At 38.7% G+C, this 21,417-nt stretch overlaps 1 protein-coding gene across 4 annotated transcripts in view; it reads left to right on the top strand.

The window, feature by feature from the left end:
- The window catches only part of TRAK1 (trafficking kinesin protein 1), a gene marked incomplete at both ends in the record, with an annotated part of 108,161 nt that overhangs the window by 68,269 nt on the left and 18,475 nt on the right, over positions 1 to 21,417 (top strand). For all 4 annotated transcript variants that reach the window (XM_080339807.1, XM_080339806.1, XM_080339805.1 and 1 more), the window contains 10 exons: positions 4,005 to 4,081; positions 7,662 to 7,778; positions 11,788 to 11,888; positions 12,700 to 12,808; positions 14,700 to 14,778; positions 15,192 to 15,322; positions 15,863 to 15,937; positions 17,057 to 17,194; positions 18,778 to 18,854; positions 20,475 to 20,711. In XM_080339807.1, the coding sequence (XP_080195933.1) occupies positions 4,005 to 4,081; positions 7,662 to 7,778; positions 11,788 to 11,888; positions 12,700 to 12,808; positions 14,700 to 14,778; positions 15,192 to 15,322; positions 15,863 to 15,937; positions 17,057 to 17,194; positions 18,778 to 18,854; positions 20,475 to 20,711 (1,141 nt within the window). The remainder of the gene's footprint in view (positions 1 to 4,004; positions 4,082 to 7,661; positions 7,779 to 11,787; positions 11,889 to 12,699; positions 12,809 to 14,699; positions 14,779 to 15,191; positions 15,323 to 15,862; positions 15,938 to 17,056; positions 17,195 to 18,777; positions 18,855 to 20,474; positions 20,712 to 21,417) is intronic.

Here is a 21,417-nt window from a genome sequence, read left to right as displayed (position 1 = left end):
CTTCACCATTAACATCCCTCTTCTGTTTCCCAGTAGTTGGAAATAGATGGGAAGATGAGCAGTGGGAGCTGGAATTTCCTCTTCCGCTACAGCTGCTCTCTTTTGGTTCTTTAATTTGTCCCTGATTGATAGGTCTCAGAAATGAAGAAGAGGGGTGTGTCTCAAGGAGGGATGCAGGGAGCAAGGGCTGAGGACACCTGTGACAACTGGCTCCTGTGATATTTTTTTCCTTCTTCCATTTCCCTTCTACCGGGATACCCAGTTTGGTGGGTGGTGGCTCATTGCAGCAGCTCCCAGTACTGGTATTCTTGCTCTGCTTCCTTTCCATGGCTCTTTCCTTTTCCTGGAAACATACTTTTCCTCTCAGCAGCATACTAGATGGCTGTTTGACTTTCAGGGAGCAATCCAGGAAGATACGTACTTTCCTCCCTTCTCCCTGAGCATCTTCAGCTTAGGAGTTGGTGCTTTGGTCAGTGTGGAGCTCAGAGCCTGGAAGAAGCTCCTAGTCAGATGCTGCATTAAATAAATGACAAAAAATAAATGCAGGATACATCCTTGCAGCTGGACTCACATTGGGAAGTGCAAGTATGTGGGTACCCATAAATTGGGCAAGCTTTAAGACGGTGTGAAAATGCTGCCCAGGTACTTTAAGACAGAGGAAATAGCTGATCTGTGTAGCATTTATCCTTTTGTATGTTTGGCTGCTAAAAAAAGCCTAAATACTTTGAATTGCACATATGTCCTTGGTAGCATGTATTTAATGCAGTCATAAAAATAGTGTGATAAAAGCTTTCTCTGTCCTTTGTTTCCTGTTTTGGATCTGTGACATTAGTTTCAAAGCAATTATCAAAACACATTTTCTAACTCTGTGTTTCACAGGATCACAGAATGTCAGGGATTGGAAAGGATCTCGAAAGATCATCTAGTCCAATCTCCCCGCCAGAGCAGGAACACCTAAATGATGATGGTTTCTGGAATTCTATGGTCCCTCCACTTGCTGTAGACATATTTTTAAATTATTATTATTCTTTCTTGCTTTATTATCTAAAAGCCTTCTCCATAAACAGAGAAATACAAAGTGCATTTGATTTGGATGTTTGTGCGCATCCATGCGTTTAGATGCTGTGCTTCTTATCACCCCCAAGCAAAAATACTACTGATTTGCGAGTGAGCAAAAAGAGGTCAGTAAATTGCCCTTCTAGATTTTGTGTTACAGGGTGTTGTCCTTCATTTGCTGTTGTTTTATCTTTATGGTAGTGTTACCAGGCTCTCACATTCATCAGAAACTCCAGCAGGCTAGGAACCTACTATGCAGAATCCATTAGATATGGAGTTTGTTGGTTTTGGTTTCCCGCCACCCCCTTCATACTTCACTGATTTGAGGTCAAAATGATTATTCAAATAGTGTGTCTTTTTCACTGGTAGGTTTTGGGGATTTTTTTGAATGCTAAGCAATTGGCTGAGTATTATTTTGCAGTTTGTGGAGTCTGAATACCTACTTAATACACTGTCTCGAGTTTGTTTTTTTTTTTTTAATGATTCTTCTGAATTGTTTTCTCTCCTCTTGCTTTTCATTTTCTCCTCCCCACACGCCTTCTGAGGGATAGAGAAACACCTCCTTGCAAGTTTGCCCTTCTTCCAAAAGGAAAACCTTCCTTTTAGGTACCAACTCCATGCTTCTGCTGTATTATATGTTGAACAGCGATGGGAGTTGGTTGGCTGGAACAGGCCTTTTATCATATACAGACTGTGGAAGTTTGTTTCTACTGCGATGTTCAAGAGGATGCATAAGGTATCATTTCTGCTTTGAAGCCCTTCCAGTTTGACAGAGCAGTACATGAAGACCTCTGTTTTAACAGTGACCAACAGAAGACTGATGGAAATTTTGAGATATAAAAGCTATTGGTGACCGGGTCGCTACAGCTTGGCTGGTAATAAGCCTGTTGTGGTAAGGCTGTGGTGTTACCCTGCCACGTGAAAGATTAAAGGGTAAGTTCTGAAGGAACGCCCAAGTGAGCTGAATCAACCTTTATCATGCTTTCTCCCAGCTGAGTGACTTTATCCTGTCTGTGGGAACACCATCCTTTTATCAGCTTGGATGTTAGGAAGCTTATAGATTCATGAATTAGGATGATATGAAGTGGCCATCATCGTTATCAATGATGATTTATTGCTCAGTACAGAGTTAAAATGAGCTTGCTAATGATAATCTCAAACATTGTTTTATAGTAGTGAGGGAATGTTGTAACCAAGGCAACTATTTAGTGTGTAGTTGTTTTGGAAAGTAAACTACTGGCGTCAGGGTTTCTGACAGACGTTTTACTGCATGACTTATGAACTTACTATGTTTGAAAATACTGGGTTTATGGTGATGGTTTTTTTTTTTTTATTGTGAATAGGCTTCTGGACATCACACCTTTGTCCTCATGTGAAGTTTTAATAGAAATCTTCTATTTAGCCACTTTGCTGACTGTAGTTGATGTTTCCTGCAAGTAACTTCAACCCTGATTAGTCCGCATTTCACCAATATAGCTTGTGGTTTACAGACATGCTGTGGTTTTGCTTGTGCAGTGGTATAGTTGTTCTTGGTATTGCTGTGTAATTTTTGTCAAATTACTTACTTGAAGAGTAACCTTTTTATTGTTACCACTTTCAGACTTATTTGGATAAGTGTAATTATATTTTGAATGGCATTCTTTGGAGGTCACTGGCACTGCTGACATCACTGAGTATTTTTAATGTTTTCAGGATTTGATCCTCAAAAATAGAATTTGAGATACAGGAAAATAAACAGAAACAAATTGTATTTCTTGCTCTAGTTCAAGCAAAAAAATAAACTTCCAGTGTTTCAACAAATACCTAAGTACTGTTCCACTTGATGTATTATGTGTCTTAGTAATGATCAACTGTGTATTTCTGTATATTGTATATTTTTGAATGGATAGCATTGTTTCCTTAGGGTGATAAACTGTCTCCTGGTAATCTTACTATACTCAATACACTTTTTTTTTTCTTTCTTTCTTTTTTTAGATCTAAATCTTATTAGGCCTCATCTGTCTCTTCCCCTGCCTTAAGGCACGCTAAAGCAACATTAGCCAATCTGTCAGATGGAGCTTTAACTGACATTGTCAAGGGTAAATCCCCTGAAGAACAACTTGTGCTACAGCAGCCTTATAACCACTCAGCTCCATTAACAATCCCTTTTTTCAGAATTACAGGATTTGAAGAATAGGTGTAGCTGAAAATAGAAAGGCTGTAAGGGTAGAGCAGAAAGTGCTGTTGTTTCTTCTGATTATTGGTGGATTTTTAGAAAACGTGCACGCTTATAGATAAGTGAGTGTAGCTTCTTAAAGGATCACCTAGTAGATTAAACTTCCTCATGCTTTCTTCAGTCTAACAAAACTCCTGGTTCCACCTTAGTGATTAATCATCTTAACCAGCCTTAGTAAATATTTTCATGAATGATACTGTGGCCACGGTGGCGTGGTCTGGGTGTTATAAGAATAGTTTATTATGTTGCATGCATGTTATATTTACTTCGCTGACTCATACCATAGAACCCAGTTCTTACCAACTTAATATGATGTAGTATCTTTGTGTTGAGCAGTGTTACTAACAGTATTGGAGTGGCTAATTCCTTGAGTAATTCTACTTCATGTAGTACAATGACTAAGTGACATGATAGAATTCTAATTATGTATCTAGGAACATCCATTTTCACTTCTTCCTTGATTGTTTTTTTAACTCAAGGCATTGCCCTTCTGAGAAGAAAATTTTATCATTTAATGGTTTGTTCTGCCACTGACAGAAACAAATACTTATCACAAGAGAGAAACAATTATAGTCTTTATTTAACTTGAAGCTCCAATTTATTTATAGCTTTTAATATGCTCAGTCAAAAGTTGATATAAGATGAAAACTTATGCAAACCTAAACTCTTTAAAGGATGTTTTCCCCCAATAGTACTGCAAACATGATTAATGTTTTCTTTTATTTCCTCACAGTTTTATGTGCTGAAAGAGTGGGCCAGATGACTAAAACATACAATGACATAGATGCTGTTACACGTCTTCTTGAAGAGGCAAGTATTTCATCTCTTTAAGAACCTATACACAGTATGAGAGAGTAGTACAGAAGTTGTGTGGTACCACTACAAAAGTGTTTGTAGACTGTACTCAAATGAGGAGGAATAAGTGCTCTTAGTGTATGTACAATTTATCTCATTGGTAAGGTAAATATAAGTAAAGGTCATTTGTTTACCTCAGTCATATGGATTCATTAATTGTGCTTGTTTTTCAGTAGAGGACATTTAACTTGCTCTTGGCCAAATATTTGATATAATGAACAGAGAGGGAGGCGGGGGAATAATCTCAAAATGACACATATTTTTACAGGATGTCTAAAGCTAAGAGTATTGTTATTGATGCATTTATTCTTCTTTTATAATTTAAAAATAATCACAAATAGTCTTCTATTAATAATTATTATCTCAGATGATGTCTTTCCAGAGAAGTGCATAGACACAAAATTAGAAAATCTCTAATTCTCAATTTGTCTCCAAGCCTTTTCTTCTTTGCCTTATGTTTGGGTGGTGGGTTGTTTTTTTCTTTTTTTGTTTTGGTTTGTTTGTTTGGTGTTTTGTGTTGGGTTTTTTTTGTTTGTTGGTTTGGGTTTTTGTTTGGGTTTTTTTGGTTTGAGGCTTGTTTTGTTGGTTGGTTGATTTGTTTTGTTTGAGGTTTTGTTTGTTTGTTTGTTTGTTTTAAATTTTAAACATCTTTATTATGGAAATTGTTTTTACTGTAATCCTTGGCATTCAAGAAATGGCAAATAGCAATTGTCAAGCTACAATGCTTCTCTTCAGTACATATAATGATAAATTGTTTGACTGAAATTGGCTGCTTTTCTGCAGTAAACTTGAGCAATGATTTTCCAAATAATATTTATGAAAAATTCTTTAGGTGAAAACCGTTAGAATTGCATTAATTCATGACTATATGTAATTTAATCCTTCATATTTATTTGCTTGTATATTGCGATAGCAGCATCAAAAATGGGGTCTGTCTAGCCTGAATACATCATGTGGTCTGTTCTTCCTCTAATTCTGCAAGGAAACAAGCGTGGGAATGCTCCCGTCTCGCACCCTTGCTTGATACATCTGTTCTCAGTACCAAGTCCTGCATTTTGTGCTTTGACCTGGACTCTTTTGAACAACTTTCTATAAAACACCGGTTAAAAATGATGCTTTACCGAAAAGACTCGTGCTGGAATAATCCATTAGCTTGTACAATAGTGACAGTTCTGGTACCTGGTTTTGCCCTGTTCCCTTTGTCTTTTTTGGCTCAGATTTACTTGCGTTTGTTTCCTTGGCCCCTTCCAGTAATGATGCAGCATTCTGCCAAACTGTTTCCTCCCCTGAGTCCGTGTAGCCAAATGTCTGTAGATCCAGAAACCACACTCATGGGAGCAATGCTAAAAGGACTTAAAGTTTCTGGTGAACTTCCCTATTGGTACAATAGCAAAGGAAAAATGGATGAATGTGTAATAGGTGAACCTTTAATAAAACAAATACTTTAAGTGAACTTTTTGTTTTATTTGACCTCATTTCTGATTAATCACTTTATTCCTAGGCAGAGATATGCTTACAGCTCCTTTCTCTGTTCCCCAAATGATGATTATCACAAGAGATTACATCTGTTTGTAGAGCTTAAGGTGTAACTCCTTCGGCTACCTTCACACACAAGCAAAAAACAATACCAAAAGCTACTTCTTGTGTGTCTGTCTTGTTAACAAGCTTCCAATGAGTGTATTACAGAGTTGGCAGGGTGTAAGGTGCAGCATTTTGGCGGGGAGAGAGGAAAGACACGAACAATGTGCATGTCAGTATTTTGAAAATCTGTGCCTATTGCCATGAAAGTCAGCAAAGGGAGTGCCTGGGTATGTGGTAAGAGCAGGAGCAGGTCCTTCTGTGAGCCTACTTTTTCATCCCTTCCTAATAAGTGTAAATCGATTTAGCTTCAGTATTTTCTTCGATATTGCTGTGATAAATCAGTTCCTTCTTACTGTAAGAAGCCTGACCCCAAACTGAGATTTAGAGCTGAATTGCTGATTATTGTGTAGGAAGTCTAGGGAGGTTAATTTAAAGAGCCTGGAAATAAACTTACATTCCTCATCTTTGAGGTTAGAAGCCTTGCTGCCAGATAACTCATCCTCTCTAGAGTCAGAGATGCAGCAATATTTTTTTTTTCCCACTTTGTATTATGAAGAGAGCTGATTTACTGAACAATAAGTTGGCTCGATACATAAACCAAATATTTTTTTGATAACTTTGTGGGACCTATTGTTCTGAAAGATTGTATGTAAGATTATGTAGAGATTTTATGGCTAGATAATAATAATGATAGATAATAATAATGTATGCCTGACCTTCAGAAACCATTTGGAAAATGCTATTTGTAGATAAGTGCATGCTGTGATCAATAACCTGTGTTTTTATTTACTGATTATTATGTAACTTCATTTTTTTTTCCACTATGAAAGCCTCTTCATTCAAATTCATTGACTTCAAATCCATGTGATCAGTAGCTATAGGTTTTTTGATGTTTGTCATTAATGTACACATGACACAAGGTAGCTTTTAGTAATAAAATCTGGATAGCTGTCAGGGATGGGAAGTTATCCCCAAACACTATTTTCAGTGATAGGGAGAAAATTCTTCCTCAAATGGTGCGGAACTAAAAGTAAGTGGGAAGTTTAGCGCCATTTTCCCACTATTGTAAACATCCAGTAATTGAATAAGAAAATTATAAATAGATATGCTTAGTGAACGGTGCGAAATTTTAGGCAGTTTATTATCCTGTCCCAGGCAGATTACAACCCCATGTCTCATCTTTGCTGAAAATGAGACATGTATTGGTATATGTCAGCACCAGGATAATCTCCTAGTTTTATTAGTATGTGTGGTGAACTGTCTAGATCAGCTATTTCCAATTCTGTGCACACAGAGATGGGGAAGAAGGGAACAAGCAAGCATGGTGTGAGAGTAGCCACTTAATGTAGATCTGGGCATCTGCGAAAAGGAAAGGGGTAGGACTTCTTTTTAGACAAAGCACTAGTGGATGTTTATATATGAAGAAGATAGGAGCTCAACCTACATTGTGGTGAAATTGGCTTCTGTTCCAGCTTACTGCCTTTTATTTCAAGGTGGAGCAAGTGAAAATAGAAGAATGCTTTGAAATGCCTGAGTTCATTGCTACTTTTACTGTGCCTCTTTAAAATTCTTTAAAATGTTACATTTAAAGCTCTGTGATTGCATTCTGCAGATTGTATAACAAAGTAATGAAATAGTTTCTCAAATAAAGCTGTAATGGAGTACCAGATCTGGTTTCACTTATGTTGTCTTACATTAGACCTTGAAGCTGTGCTTTCATGCATATAGTTCAGTAACTCTGTATGGGTCAGTCTTTTCTCAATAATATGAATGTAACATAAGCAGGAATATAAAAAGAAACTTAGCAATAAAACAAACAAACCCTCACAGAAGGAAAAAGTCTTTTTATTGTTGAAGTATTTGTTCCTTCCCTTTCATGACAATTTTACCCTCCCACTAATCCATTGTTGAATAAAAAAAATGAAGTTAGCTTTCTTTTCTTAATGTTTCACAGAAAGAACGGGACTTAGAATTAGCTGCTCGGATTGGCCAGTCGCTGTTAAAGAAGAATAAATCATTGACAGAAAGAAATGAGTTCCTGGAGGAGCAAGTAGAACACATCAGGGAAGAGGTAAGACTTTTATGCCCAAGTGCTGTATCTGTAGGGATGGGGAGAATTTTCCCTCCAGCTTCACCTTGTCCATACTTAACTTTCTTGGGCATACTTAACTTTCTTGGTACATGGCTCAAACCAGGTTATTTGAGAGGGAAAAAACAAACACCAAACAAAAACACAACCTGAAACCATCAAATTTTACTCTGTCTCAAATTTTGTTTTTCTTTGAAACCAAGCACTTGTCTAGTTTTGGGTGCCTATACCCTCTGTTTTCTTCTGCCTATTTTGACCTGGTTCCCCTGCTTTATGCATAATTCCCCTCTGTTTTGATTAAGTCATCACTCTTTCCCTTCTCCTGCAGCTTGCTCTTCTTATTTCTCCCCAAGTCTTTCTCAGTTTTCACCTGTTTCTTCCTTGACAATAATTGCTTTTTCCCAAATGCTTTTCTGTTCATACCTGAGTTGGATTTTTGACCCTTAGAATGCAGCATTTGAATGCTGGGAGTGCTTCCCTTCGCTTCTCAAACTGAATATGATATAGGTATCGCATATAAGGTAAATCACTTTTTTGTATTTATGAAGATTTCAGGAGCACATGCTCACTGAGATCATGTGCATTCTGCCTTTTCCAAGTTGGACCAACTTCATAAATGCGTTAAGCTTCCATTGTTCAGGCGGGTCAGGTTATGTTTTAGTGACTGGTAATTTTTATTCAACATGCTCTGTATGTATGAACTTGTCAGTGTTAGGAAGCATCAGAGCTATGTTGGGAAGCAAACGGGGATAGGCTAAGACTTGCCACCTATCTAGATTACTAAGATCTTACAGCTTCTTGTGATTTTACTGTATGTCTTTACAGGGAGCCATGATAAAATCTGTTGAAGCATGCGTCAGTAGCCTGCTGCAGTACATAAATTTGTCTGAGTCTGACTGCAGTAATAATGTTTTAGACATTCGATGAACACGTTTAGGATATAATATGATGGTGCATGTGTTTTCTGATTTGGTGTGATCTATAAAACATACCTGAAAAATTACACTTTAAAGTAACACCTTGTGTTTTCCACATGCAATTGAATTTTTAATCAACTATTTATACAATTGCTATTTCTTACTATTCCTCTGAATGGGGAGTTGGGTGCCATAGGTATTGGCAGATTCTTGATGGATGTATCTTGGATGAAACTGTACAAGATGCTTTAAAAGAGCTCATTTTCTGTACTGCAAGTGTCACTAAGCTCTGCTGACTTACAAACTGAGCTGAAGGCAAATGTTTCTCCTGTTTTGGGACAATGACCTTGGTTTGTGATTTGGTATGGTCTCCTGATACGGTCTTGTCCATATGTAGCTTTGAGCAAAAGGGAGAGAAATCTCATGGTTGTAGGGTGAGCAGAAGAACAACGAACCACGGTGGATTACAAACTTTAAAAAAGGCTGTTAATAAAACTACTCGGGGCTGTGAGGTGTTGAATTATATCCGAGATGGGTTGATGAATAAAGTATGGATGGAGGGATCCGAGCTGTGCGATAAATGGTGGCGGTGCACACACATAGAGATAAGACCCTTTGGTGTGGCCTATGCTTTTTGGCAAGTAAAACTAATTCTCTTATGTCTGCTGCTCAAGTCCCATTGTGTGGCAGACCAATACGTTTGTGCAGTGGCTGATATGGCATTTACTAGGCATGTGCATACTGGCTGGGCAGGGCAGTGCATTCATACCATACATCCAGAATGGAAGATTTGGTTGAGTAAGGTGGGTGATGGGTGGGATGCTTCTGCCAGGTCTATTTTTATAGAGAGGGACTCAGAAGCAGCATTAGGAACAGGACCACCAGAAATAAGCTTCTTAGCAGGTGGCTTGGTATGTTGAGCCATATGTTCTATCAACACCCAACTTTTATATTGCTATTTTGACTCTTTCAGAAATAGATGCTTTTGAGGCAGAGGTCATCAGGCTTTAAAGTCATGACATTTTTGTATGTTGAAAATCTTTCTTTAGTAGGTTCAAAGGCTTCCATTAATGCCAAGTATTTGAATAAAATGGTAACTAAGACAACTGTCTCTAAGGCCAAGGCATAAGAGAAGAGGATTGAATAGGTACTTTTTAAATTCTGCAAAAACTGCAGTGAGGTCTTTATTCACATTTCACAGCATGGCTGAGGTTGGAAGTGAACTCTAGATGTCATCTTTTGCAATCCCCACTGCTCAAGCAGGGCCACCTACAGCCTGTTGCACAGGGCTGGATGCAAACAGTGTTTGAATATCTCCAAGGATGGAGACTCCACCACCTCTCTGAGCAGCCTGTGCCAGTGCTTGGTCACCCTCACAGTGGAAAAAGTTGTTCCTGATGTTCAGGGGGAACCACCTGTGTTTCAGTTTGTGTCCATCGCCTCTGGTCCTGTTCCTATAAAAGGTCACCCTTTCTGGCTGTTCACCTTCCTTTGGAGAAGTGGAATGCTTGGAAATGGCAGTGAAAATAGTATCCTCAGTCTTTTTAATTCATGGAGAAAAAAGTGTAGCAAAAGCTAGAGATGATCTGGTGCCTACCCACTATGTGAATCCTTGCTACTTAAAAATGCTGAGCCATAATATGCTGGAGGGAAGTAAATTGTTATGTTTGGCTCAGGTTTTTAGCTCTTCCTGAAACTGGGAAACTGAACCTCTTAAAATTAATGCATGGATTTTGTTTCATGGTTTTTGGAAATGTAGTTGGCTTGGGTTTTTTCCCCTTTTGCATTTTAGAACAAGTGTCTCAGGAGGACTCGGTGCCTCAGTGCTTCTGATTACACAGAATAGCCTTAGGAAAGTAAATGACCTCATTTGCTTAAAATTCTGCACTGTTTAAGTGCTTTATTGCATTGAGTCGTCTTCGTGTTTGAAAATGCAGCTTAAATCTATTTTATTGATATTCTCTAGGTTTTTATCCAGTAATAACTACTAATATAAATATGCCTACAATACAAAAAGCAGAAGTCTAAAAAAACAAATGTGCTCTGCAATTTGTTTATTGCAAAGTGAGAACTGAGGCCAAAGTCTTGCAGTGCAGGTGGAAGGACACAGATCTGTCTTATCATTTATGCTATTTTTGCTGTGCAAGGAAAATAAAAATTAATCTCTTTCCACTGAAGTCTTAAATTGCAGCTGTGAAGTGGTGTGAGTGCTACTGTGTAACTGAGGTTTTTAACCCTTTTCTTGGAGAATCATAATATGAATTGATCAAGCTTAAGTTTCTGGAGCTCACAGCTACAGGGTATGTAACAACTCGGTTTGGATGTTTTGTTCCTTTTTGATACATGTGTACTAAGTATGGGGTTCCCATATCCTGCTTCACTAGACTCATGTTTTGGAGTTGTCGAAAGCCCAAACTGCACTCAGAAACTGTCTACAGCCTCCTTTGTTGCAGCAACCTCAGAACTGCAGCCTGCTGCTGTGGGGTGGTGTTCTGCAGCTCAGCAGGCAACTGAGTCCCAAATACAACTTTACTACACAAGCACTTCAGTAATTTTGTCTACAGGTTCTTGGAGAAGAATAAATGTCTGTATCTAATGTCTGTATCCAAGCCAGATGGTGACAGTCATCACATAAAATGGATAACAAAACAGTGTTTGTCCTGATTGTGCCACATTAATTTTGTGCAGTATCATTGTAATATATTCATCTCTGTAGACGTGAATCTAGACTAATGCAATAGTGAGTCAGGATTACTCATTTTAGACATGTTTTTCTTTCACCGTCTTTAATAGCGGTGGATAATTGCATTTTTGAACTTCTGAAAAAAAGGGATTGGACTAGATGATCTTTTGAGGTCCCTTCCAATCCCAAACATACTGTGATACTGTGTGTAATTTAAAAAGCAACTTTTTCCTTCTTTCTAAGAAGTAAAGGAACTGGTTCTGCTCTGTTCCAGTTTTGGCCTCTTGATGCAGTCCGAAGATGATGCTTAGAGGATTAATAACTAGGGGGTTTACCTAAGAATGTGCCTAGAAAAGCAACTTACTGACCTGCAAGCTCTTTCTCTGTGCAGGTTTCTCAGTTGCGGCATGAGCTCTCCATGAAAGATGAGCTGCTCCAGTTCTATACCAGTGCTGCTGAAGAAAGTGAGCCAGAGTCCATCTGTTCCACCCCGTAAGTTATCGATCTACAACATGACCCTTCATCTGGTACTAAGCAGGGGTAGTTTGGACAATTTGATAGCTTTGAAGTTGTAAGATAATCCCTGTATTAGCTGGAACAATAAATGGGACTCCGAACTTGGTGCATGGCACCGTCTGGAAGGATTTGCGTTGGACCAGCTGGCTCCAGTGGTGCCGACAAGAGTCGGGAGAGAGAAGCACATGGGGAGGCTGTTGAGGTAGCCCCATAACTTTCTCAGGAACTAGGCCACTGTGGTGGTGCATCAGACATAGGTCCCACTTATGGTACCCCACAACACTGCATACCTTTTCATGCTGTGCTACAACGTACTATGTGTGTGACCTCTGTGCTTGAAGGACCTGAGGGCATTGTGAAAAATTCCAAGCAGAGGGAAGGAAATAAAGCATGGCTCGTAGCGTGGGTTCCTGGCAATTAGCTGCCTAAACAGCGTCGCAGGCTCGGAGGGGTGATCTGCCCTTGCCGGTAGAGTTACTGCTGCGTTGTGGTGAACATCCAACACAAATCAGGAAGCTATTGGGCTGCTCCCTGTAGTAAGGTGGTTTCATTTCTCATAGCCTTGGCTGAGTAACTTTTCCATAGAAAAGTGGGGAATAATAAAGAAGTTTGAAAGTTCTCTCTTAAAAATCATGGCAAATACATTGCTGCCCAAACATCCTGGCATGATCAAAGCTGTATTTCATGTGGCTCTGACAGGTTTTGAGACCTCTGTTCAGTCTGTTCTCCTGTGAGATTGGCCATAATACAGGTAAAAATTGGTTAAAACTGTTGTTTTCATTACAAGGCTGAAGAGGAATGAATCTTCCTCCTCCGTCCAGAACTACTTTCATTTGGATTCTCTTCAAAAGAAACTCAAGGACCTTGAAGAGGAGAATGTTGTGCTTAGATCTGAGGTGAAATTGCTCCCTTCCTGTTTTGCTTAATACAGTTGTTCATTTAAACACCAGAACGCAGGTATTGAAAAGCGTGTATTAAAACTTGAATCTAATTAAGCGTATATAATTCCACATATGACACAGATCCCTTGTGGCCATTTAATCACCATCCTTTGTCCTTCTAAAAGAAGGAAAGGCTGAAACATGGACGCTACGTTGAAGCTACTTGCAAAGCAGATTCCTTGCCAAAAAAATGTGCAGCAGCATGGGCAGGTTTTGGCAGCCAGAGCTGCACTTCCAAACAGGTGTTAAAGAGCTGACCTGGTAGATGTGTGTGACTTCAGATGCAGATCTGAAGTTTGTAGGCTGGCATGGTCTCTCTGGTACAAATTCAGTGTTTGTCAAAACAACAATTGCTAGCCTAAATTTGCATTAAATACCTTCAATTTGTGTTTCAAGTCAGGCTCTTAGTATTTTAAGTTGAATGTGTTTTTCAGGCCTTTTATTTCTGATAATATTCCATTTTGTTTCACAGACAACACAATGTTTAAAAGTTTACTTACTGTGCCTTATCTGTCAGAGATAACACTTAGTAACTGAATATCCTATGAATAATTTTCTATTCATTTTCAGTGCAACTTTAAGACTTTGGGAGCATGTTACAATTTTGCAACCACGTAGCAGAGTATAGCACAAGAAATATTTTGAGCAAATGCAGGGCCCATTGCAAATAGGTAGTTTCACATCTTTGGACAAGACACCACGTAATGGAGAGTGCTGTATACTTAATTGAGAAGTCGCTCAGGGAAGATGGGCAATAGATGGTTTGAGAATAATTCAGGTAGGGTTAGAACTAGGAGGGCCACTGCTTCAGGAGCTGATGGGAGAACCCTGTGTACCAATGACCTCCCTTGCAGGGGGATGCAGTCTGTGCCACTGAGGCACAGGATGGAGCCAAACCTGAAACCTCTGAGCTACGCATCTCCCTACAGGTGCAGTCAGTGAGTGTCTGTGCGTGTCCCCAGCATTGGGAATAGATTACAGACCCACCGAGGTGGTACCAGCAGAACCAGCTGGTTGTAGCCACGGTACTCTGGGCACTCCTAGAATGGGAGGGGAAAAACCAAAGCAGGGAAGAGAGGTAGCACTAAGGCTTTGTGTAGCAGATATGGATACAGTGGCAGAACTTTTCAAATACTGTCTGCATGTTTTTTAAAACACAGAATCATAGAATGCCCTGAATTGGAAGGGACCCACAAGGATCATCAAGTCCAACTCCTGTCCCTGCACAGGACAACTCCACAGTTTACACCCTGTGTCTGAGGGTGTTGTCCAGTCTCTTCTTGAACACTGTCAGGCTTGGGGCTGTGACACCTCCCTGGGGAGCCTGTTCCAGTGCTGCAGCACCCTCTGGGTGAAGAACCCCTCAGTCTTCTGCAGGCTGAAGAAACAAAGTGACTTTAGTGCTCCTCAAATGGCTTCCTCTCTACACCCAACCTTGTGGCCATCCTCTACTTGATTGCTTAATTCAGTTATTTAAACCAAGTATTTAATTAGTCTTTGAGGATACCTGGATTTGCTCAGGTGACCAGATCAAGCTCTGCATACTAGTCTTCTGTATGTTGAGAGCTTTTTCTTAATTTTACGTGCGAAATACTCAAGTGACATCTAGTGGGGTATGGTGATAATGATGCAAGTTTATCTATACAGTAATGTTTCTGCTGAGTGTGCACCTGGCCCCTTTTTCCAGAAGATGAGGGTGGGTAGGCAAAAACTGTGGTTTCTCACTGTCTTCCTGGAGGAGTGATTAGAAAAGCTTGACTTTCTTAAGCAGATGGAAATGCAGCAACAGACTTGGCAAATTACAAATGTGCTAATATAGAATATTTGATGTGGATTTCTTCAACAGGCCTGTCAGCTGAAGACTGAAACAATTACTTATGAAGAGAAAGAACAACAGCTTGTCAATGACTGTGTAAAAGAGCTAAGTATGTCCTTATTTCTTTTCCTTTCTCATTCAAGATTATTCAGTAAAAATAAAAGACAACTGAGTCAGATCAGTCAGTCATGTTTTTCTGTGGTACTTGTTTTCCTTATGTAAGTGACTTTGAGGAGAAAATTTCTGGCTGAAATTTCACAGCAGAAAACTCTGGCTGTGAGCTAAATCTTTCTCAGTTGCAAAATAGTTTTGCATAGAAAATGTTGAGGGGAAATAGAGTCTCCTTTGCTTCCTGAGCACTTTGTCTTTCTGTTTTTGTTTCCTACGGCTGTTTTTCAAAAATACCTTGCTGTGTATTGGGGAAGGATTCTGCTGAATCAAGTGGTGTTCCGAAAGAACGTCTTTCTGCTTACTTTTCTGCTTTGGGGTTTGTAATATTAATTGTAATTGCTTATCTTAAAGGGGATGCAAACATCCAGATTGCCAATATCTCTGAAGAGTTAGCAAAGAAAACTGAAGATGCTGCCCGGCAGCAGGAAGAAATCACCCATCTTCTCTCTCAGATAGTCGATCTCCAGAAAAAGGCAAAAGCTGTAAGGAATCCAGTTGCAATACTACTGTTGTGATTTGCTGTTGTTGTAGCTGGAAGACAAGTTGCAGTCCTCTGTATACTAGAGCCTAAAGGACATTTTGCACCCTCCTTATCTGAGTAATCGTGTTTGATATTTTATATCTAGCATACTTGACTAGAAAGCATCAATTTATTAAGAGATGCATGTATGATATATCAAATAAAATAGTCAAATTTATTTTAAATATTAGATGTTAAATTCTACACTAAACTTAATTACTTCAGTAAGACAAGAATGTTAGTACAAATATTTCAGTGAGCACATACTTATTAGTTTTAGGGTCTTGGAAGTTCATTTAGCAGGGCACAGACTGCTGGGTGTTCTTGTATTAACGTTTTAAAGTAGTGTTTAAATGCTTTTAAACTAATGTGTGGACTAATATTGGTACAGAGAGGGTCTTGAGAAAACTTAGACTTTTCCTACTTACCTATAGTATAGGATATAAACTTAATCACAGGACAGAACATCACAGTATTTCTAACATTTCTGGTCATATTTTAGTGTGCAGTTGAAAATGAAGAACTTGTCCAGCATTTGGGAGCAGCCAAAGATGCCCAGAGACAGCTCACAGCAGAGGTGAGCACATTACTTAGTATTACAATAATTTAGTAGTAGGGCAATAGCTGTTCACTTTACCATGGAGGTTTTAGTCTACGCTAGACCCAGAAGTATTAAATAATTTTGCCTATATATATGGAATGAAGAAACATTTATGTTCCTCGTAGAGTTCAAAACTTTCTCCTTCCTGTTCTCCAACTAGCATACATTTTGAAAAACTGAGGCTTATGGACTATATGGGAACCCATTTAGAAGTTGGCGTCTCTTGGCTGGTAGCTTAAACCTGTTTTTAATAGTGAGATACCATGGAAGAGCTTATTTGTAGTGTATTTGTTCAGCAAATAAACCAAAGACAGTCCAAGACTTTTGACTGTCTTTTGAGTGCTACTTTCACATGAACAAAATGGACAAAATAGAATGACTAAAACTTGATCCCCTTATGATGTGTCTTGTATTTGAAATACTTGGTGTTCAAAGTGGGAATGCCCATGGAAACTTTTTCTATTGATGAGCCTTTTGTGTCTGTGGTTCTCCACAAAGAATTGAGCTCATGCTTCTCCATCCCTTTCTTGGGACAGGATCTCTGTTTCTAAGTCAAGTAGCTTATTTTAATGAAACTTATAGGAATGTGGTATTTCAGACTTCTACCCCTTTGCCAAAGTCAAGCAAAAAGTGAGGCATGGTCTTAGGTTATTGGAGGTTATATGTACATATATATAGATAGATAGATATATGTACATATGTAAGTCTTGGTTTTAAAATTCATAAGTCCTTTGGGGCACTGTGAAATGTCTTGTCCTTTTCCTGTGCTGTTTGCCACTGTGGATGTCATGGCAGTAATTAGGCACCACACCTGATTACACTAAAGATACTTTTAGCTCTGTATCTTCTTGACAGTGGTTTCATGTAGTTACGTAGGACAGGAAATGGATAAAGCAGTTCCTCCCTCTTGGACCTTCCTGTTACTAATCCATGTTATTTATTATTCAATTATATTCTGTCTTTGAGGTTCTTTTCCTTTAAAGTGGGATATTTTCCCCTACACCTTTGTCCTTTACCAATGTGAAAAGAATTTGCAGGCTTTTTGTGATGGTAGTGCAGCCCATAAGGTCTTGAACTGTTTTCTGCATGTTACAGTTGCGGGAGCTGGAAGACAAGTATGCGGAGTGCATGGAAATGCTTCATGAGGCGCAAGAAGAGCTGAAAAACCTTAGGAATAAGACTATGCCAAATGCCATATCACGTCGGTACCACTCTCTCGGTCTCTTCCCTATGGTAAGCAGATGTAAGAAAAAAACCTGCACACACCAGAAAACAACCAAACAGAGGAAACATGCCTGTTTGCATCTGACTTACAGCTTCAGGGATGGAATGCCAGGCCACAGATGGGCGTGGCTGAAATGTGTATTTATATAGTGTTAAAGGTATACCCAAGCCATCAGTTTTGCATACCTGGTTCTGAAACTATGGTGCTATGTGGTTACTTGGTTTTGCTGCGATATCCTATACAACCTGCAGCTGGCTGTGCTTATACTGGGAATCTTGGGTAGCATTAGTAGGTTGTTACACAGTTCTGTACATCTTTGTTTTTCATCTCCTGGACTGTGGTGGTTGAGTTTCAGTAGGAGCCTCTTGTTTATTTCCAGTATCCTTGGAGATGTAACTTCTTGATAACGTAACTAATGATTTCTGGACATGGCATCCTTCTAGTAACTTCTTCAGTACTTGAATAGGTTACACCTATATTTTGTTCTTAGGTCACTGAAAATTCAGTGCTTCATTAGAATAATATTTGTTGACAGTGTGTATTATGGTAACATTAATTATGGCAGTGTCACTGGTGTTATCAACTTGGTTTACCTGGTTTCATTTGATTATATCATGGTACATTTAAAGCATGGGGAGTATGCAGTAATGAGGTAATTCAGTGCCTGGCTCTGTTTGCTCTAGAGTAATTCCATTACTTCTGAAGACAATTACATCAGTGGAGCTTCTTTTGAGTTAAATTAATGTAATCAAGCAGTAGAATCTGGCCCTCCTTGTCTTTAGTCGTGTCTTAACTGCTGAGGAAGAACACATTATATTTGTGCTCACAAGAAGTAAGCTTAGCTTGCCTTTTTGTGTTCCCTTTGGAGACTGAACACAGACCATTTAGACATTGGGTAATATAAGTTGTACTTGCACAAATGCAATTTAAAGCTGTGAAAAGTGTGCTTGTACTGGGATAGGTTTATGTTTTGTATAAAAATGATTTTCAAATGTTGAATCGTAGGACCAAAGATCATTTAGTTTTGTGAATGACTGACACTTAGGCCTTGGACTTAACTACATTCAGGCAGTAAAATTTACTAACCAGCAGTGGTAAATTGATAGCCTGTCACCTTTAACCCTGGGGGGAAAGTGTATAATGCTCTATGACAAGAACCATGTCCTGTGGGTGGGTAATGCTGTGAAGAGTGTTTTCTGTTAATTTTAAATGAAAAAAAATTAAGTACAACTTTACACATGACAGATGGATGTTACTGAGTAGGGAATTTAGTCTGGGAAGCTGGAGTACCTGAATTCTGTTGTTGCCTGTGATTTTTGGGAGGATCTTTGACAGACATTATATGATGTCAGATGGTAAGTACTGTAACAGTATAAGGCTAGCCTGTAATTTGTTAGTGATTTAGATATATTCAATAATCTTCCAGCTTTCCAGTCAGTTTTTATTTTTAAACTTTTTTTTTTTTCCTGGAATGACACCTGATTAGTTATTAATAATTTAGTTATTAATTATTTTATAAGTAATTATTTTCTGCAATTACAACCTACTAATACTATGATATTTGTTTTTCTTTTGTGCTTACTTTGAACAGGATTCTTTGGCAGCAGAGATAGAAGGGTCAATGAGGAAAGAACTGCATTTAGATGAACCAGACTCTCCTGACTTGGCGTATGACTGAAAATAATTGTTTCCTAATTAATTGGCTATATCTGAAGTTAATTATTTTTTGATGGGAAAGGAAAAGACAGTGTGGTACCCATTACACCTGTGCTAAAGTTCTCTTGAATTAAACAAGATCATGGTTTGAAACAAGTACCTGTGACAGTCTCAAAGCTGTAGGTAGATACAGCTTGTCAGAAATGGCCTTACTGACACCAGCTGCATGTGTACTCCAGTAGGTTTGTGTTGCCTGTTTGTACAAAGCATGGACTGGTTAATTTGAAACAAGTTAGTCCTATTTGGAGGGTCTATTAGAGAAACAGAGTTTACAAAGAAGGGACATTTAGAGAAGGTATAGTAGCCACTTTCCAGAAACCTTCTAAAAAGCTTGACAAATACTTAAGCCCTGTCTGAGCCCGAGCCAAGAATTGTAATTGATACTTCGACAGAGTGGAACGTTGATTAGAAAAATGTAACATTAAAAAAGATGTGAGCATGCTCAAACCCCTTTTGTCCTTCTGGAGTTAACTAACTTAGGATAGTTTAACTTCTTTAGAATGTCTTTTATATTGCTATGCATGTACCAAAGAGGAATAGAGTAGGGGGTTTTTGGTTTTATTTATTTGCTTAACGGAAGTAATTGTAACCTCTGTGGGACCGTTTATTGATAGATGCTCTTAGATTCGGCACGTTAAAGATACACACCTGTAGGCTTGGAGCCTACACACGAAGAATGCAACTGTTGAGCACTCATAAACAGAAGGAAGAAATTTAAATGACATTAAATAGTATAAGGCATGCTGTCCTTGTCATACTCTGGCAGTGTTACCTTTAAGCTGGAAAGGATGTGCTGTTCTCATGTTCAGCTGTTGTTGAACTGTAAAACAAAGCAGAAATGGCACTTCTGTAGCATGATGTAGGGCAAGTTTATTTTGTCAAGAAATTTCTGCTTAAGTGTCATCTGATCTGAGGCTTGAAGCAGATGAACAGTGTTTGTTATGGTATCAGGACAATGGTGATAAAGAATAAGCAGTAGAAGTAGGTCAAAAATTAGGTTTCCAGCCTCGACAGCCTCTTTCTAGACTGTGGGTCCACTATATTCACTATATTTCTATTTTTTTTTTTCCTTTAAGTGCTACTTAAGGGGATTGGAAATTGGTTTCATAAAGAAAAGATACAAGACTTACTTGGACAGAGATACTCAGTAAATTCAAATTCTCTTTTAAAATGGATTAACTAGGTCATAGTTAAGAACTGAATGGAGGTAAATTTTCTTTTTTCGAAACTCATTTCCACACAATGGCCTTAAGGCATTTGTAGCTGATGTACTGAAATGCTCTTTCACTTAATTTTTGTCGATATTTCAGAGGATCCATGCACATAATTCTCAAATGTTCTGTCTAAAATATTCTAGGATGATGAAAGTTTTATGTTGATGGGTTAAATGTAAAGACCAGACTGTAGCAAGTATGAGACTCTATGCATACTACTTTACCAAAACTATAATGATAAGGTGGTTGGTGGAGCTGTCAATAGGAAGGGTTGTTAACAAGCTGTTACCTGTTTCTCTGTTCCTTCTTAAAGTAAGAGGGCACTGTGTGATTATTAACTGTTTGTTTGTCTTACCAGCCATCAGAAGCGGGTCTTCGAGACGGTGAGAAATGTAAACCAAGTTGTCAAGCAGAGATCCATGACTCCCTCACCAATGAATATCCCAGGCTCTAACCAGTCCTCTGCTATGAACTCAGTCATTTCTAGCTGTATCAGCACTCCACGTTCCAGTTTCTATGGGGGAGACATCTCTAACATTATGATAGACAACAAGACCAATAGCATCATCCTAGAGACTGAATCCTCTGACAATGGGTCAGTACTGTAGCCCTGGGCTTTGCTTTTGCTTTGTTTCTGACATAATATGTTTCTGGTTTCCTGTCCTTGTCTTACATTGTGCAGTTAACACAGTGATGTACATCTCCCAAAGTTACTTTATTTTGTGCGGATAGTTCTTGAGCACTCAAGTTTATTTAAAAAGGAAAGCTTTTAGAAAGTACTGTGTATCAGTGTCTGCAACTTGGCACCGGTTCTGGCATGCAGCAGCACCAGATGATGTAAAAACCACTCTTTGTCTTTGCAGCTGTGGGTCAACCTTTACAACTAATTATGTTTTCACCATTTTGCTAGGGTGTTCTGATCTAAGTTCTGATCTACAGCTAACTCTTTTTGATCCTAAAAATAAATAAAATGTGTGTGTGTAGGTTACCTAATATGAAAACTTGTGAATGAAACCAATTGGAACTTGATTGTTCTAGCTTGTTTCTTCCCCAGTACAGTTCTACACCATACTGTATACTTTCCAGTAAAAATGACTTAATATCTCAAAACAATGAATATAGCATGCTCTTATGACTCATTATGGTATTCTTGCAGCATTTACCCTGTAAGATGTGGCCTGCTCACTTGGGTTTGTGTAACTGTAAGAGAGCCGCAACAAGTAGGCATCTCTCATCTCCTTGTAGGAGGAAGCTCTTAAGTAAAGCACAGCTTTTCCAACCAGGAGTTTCCAGGCAGGAAC

The sequence above is a fragment of the Nesoenas mayeri genome, assembly GCF_963082525.1.
Source record: "Nesoenas mayeri genome assembly, chromosome: 2".
Classification (NCBI taxonomy): Eukaryota; Metazoa; Chordata; class Aves; order Columbiformes; family Columbidae; genus Nesoenas; species Nesoenas mayeri.
Note: the sequence above shows the minus strand (reverse complement) of the source record. Positions and strands in the feature narration are given on the sequence as shown.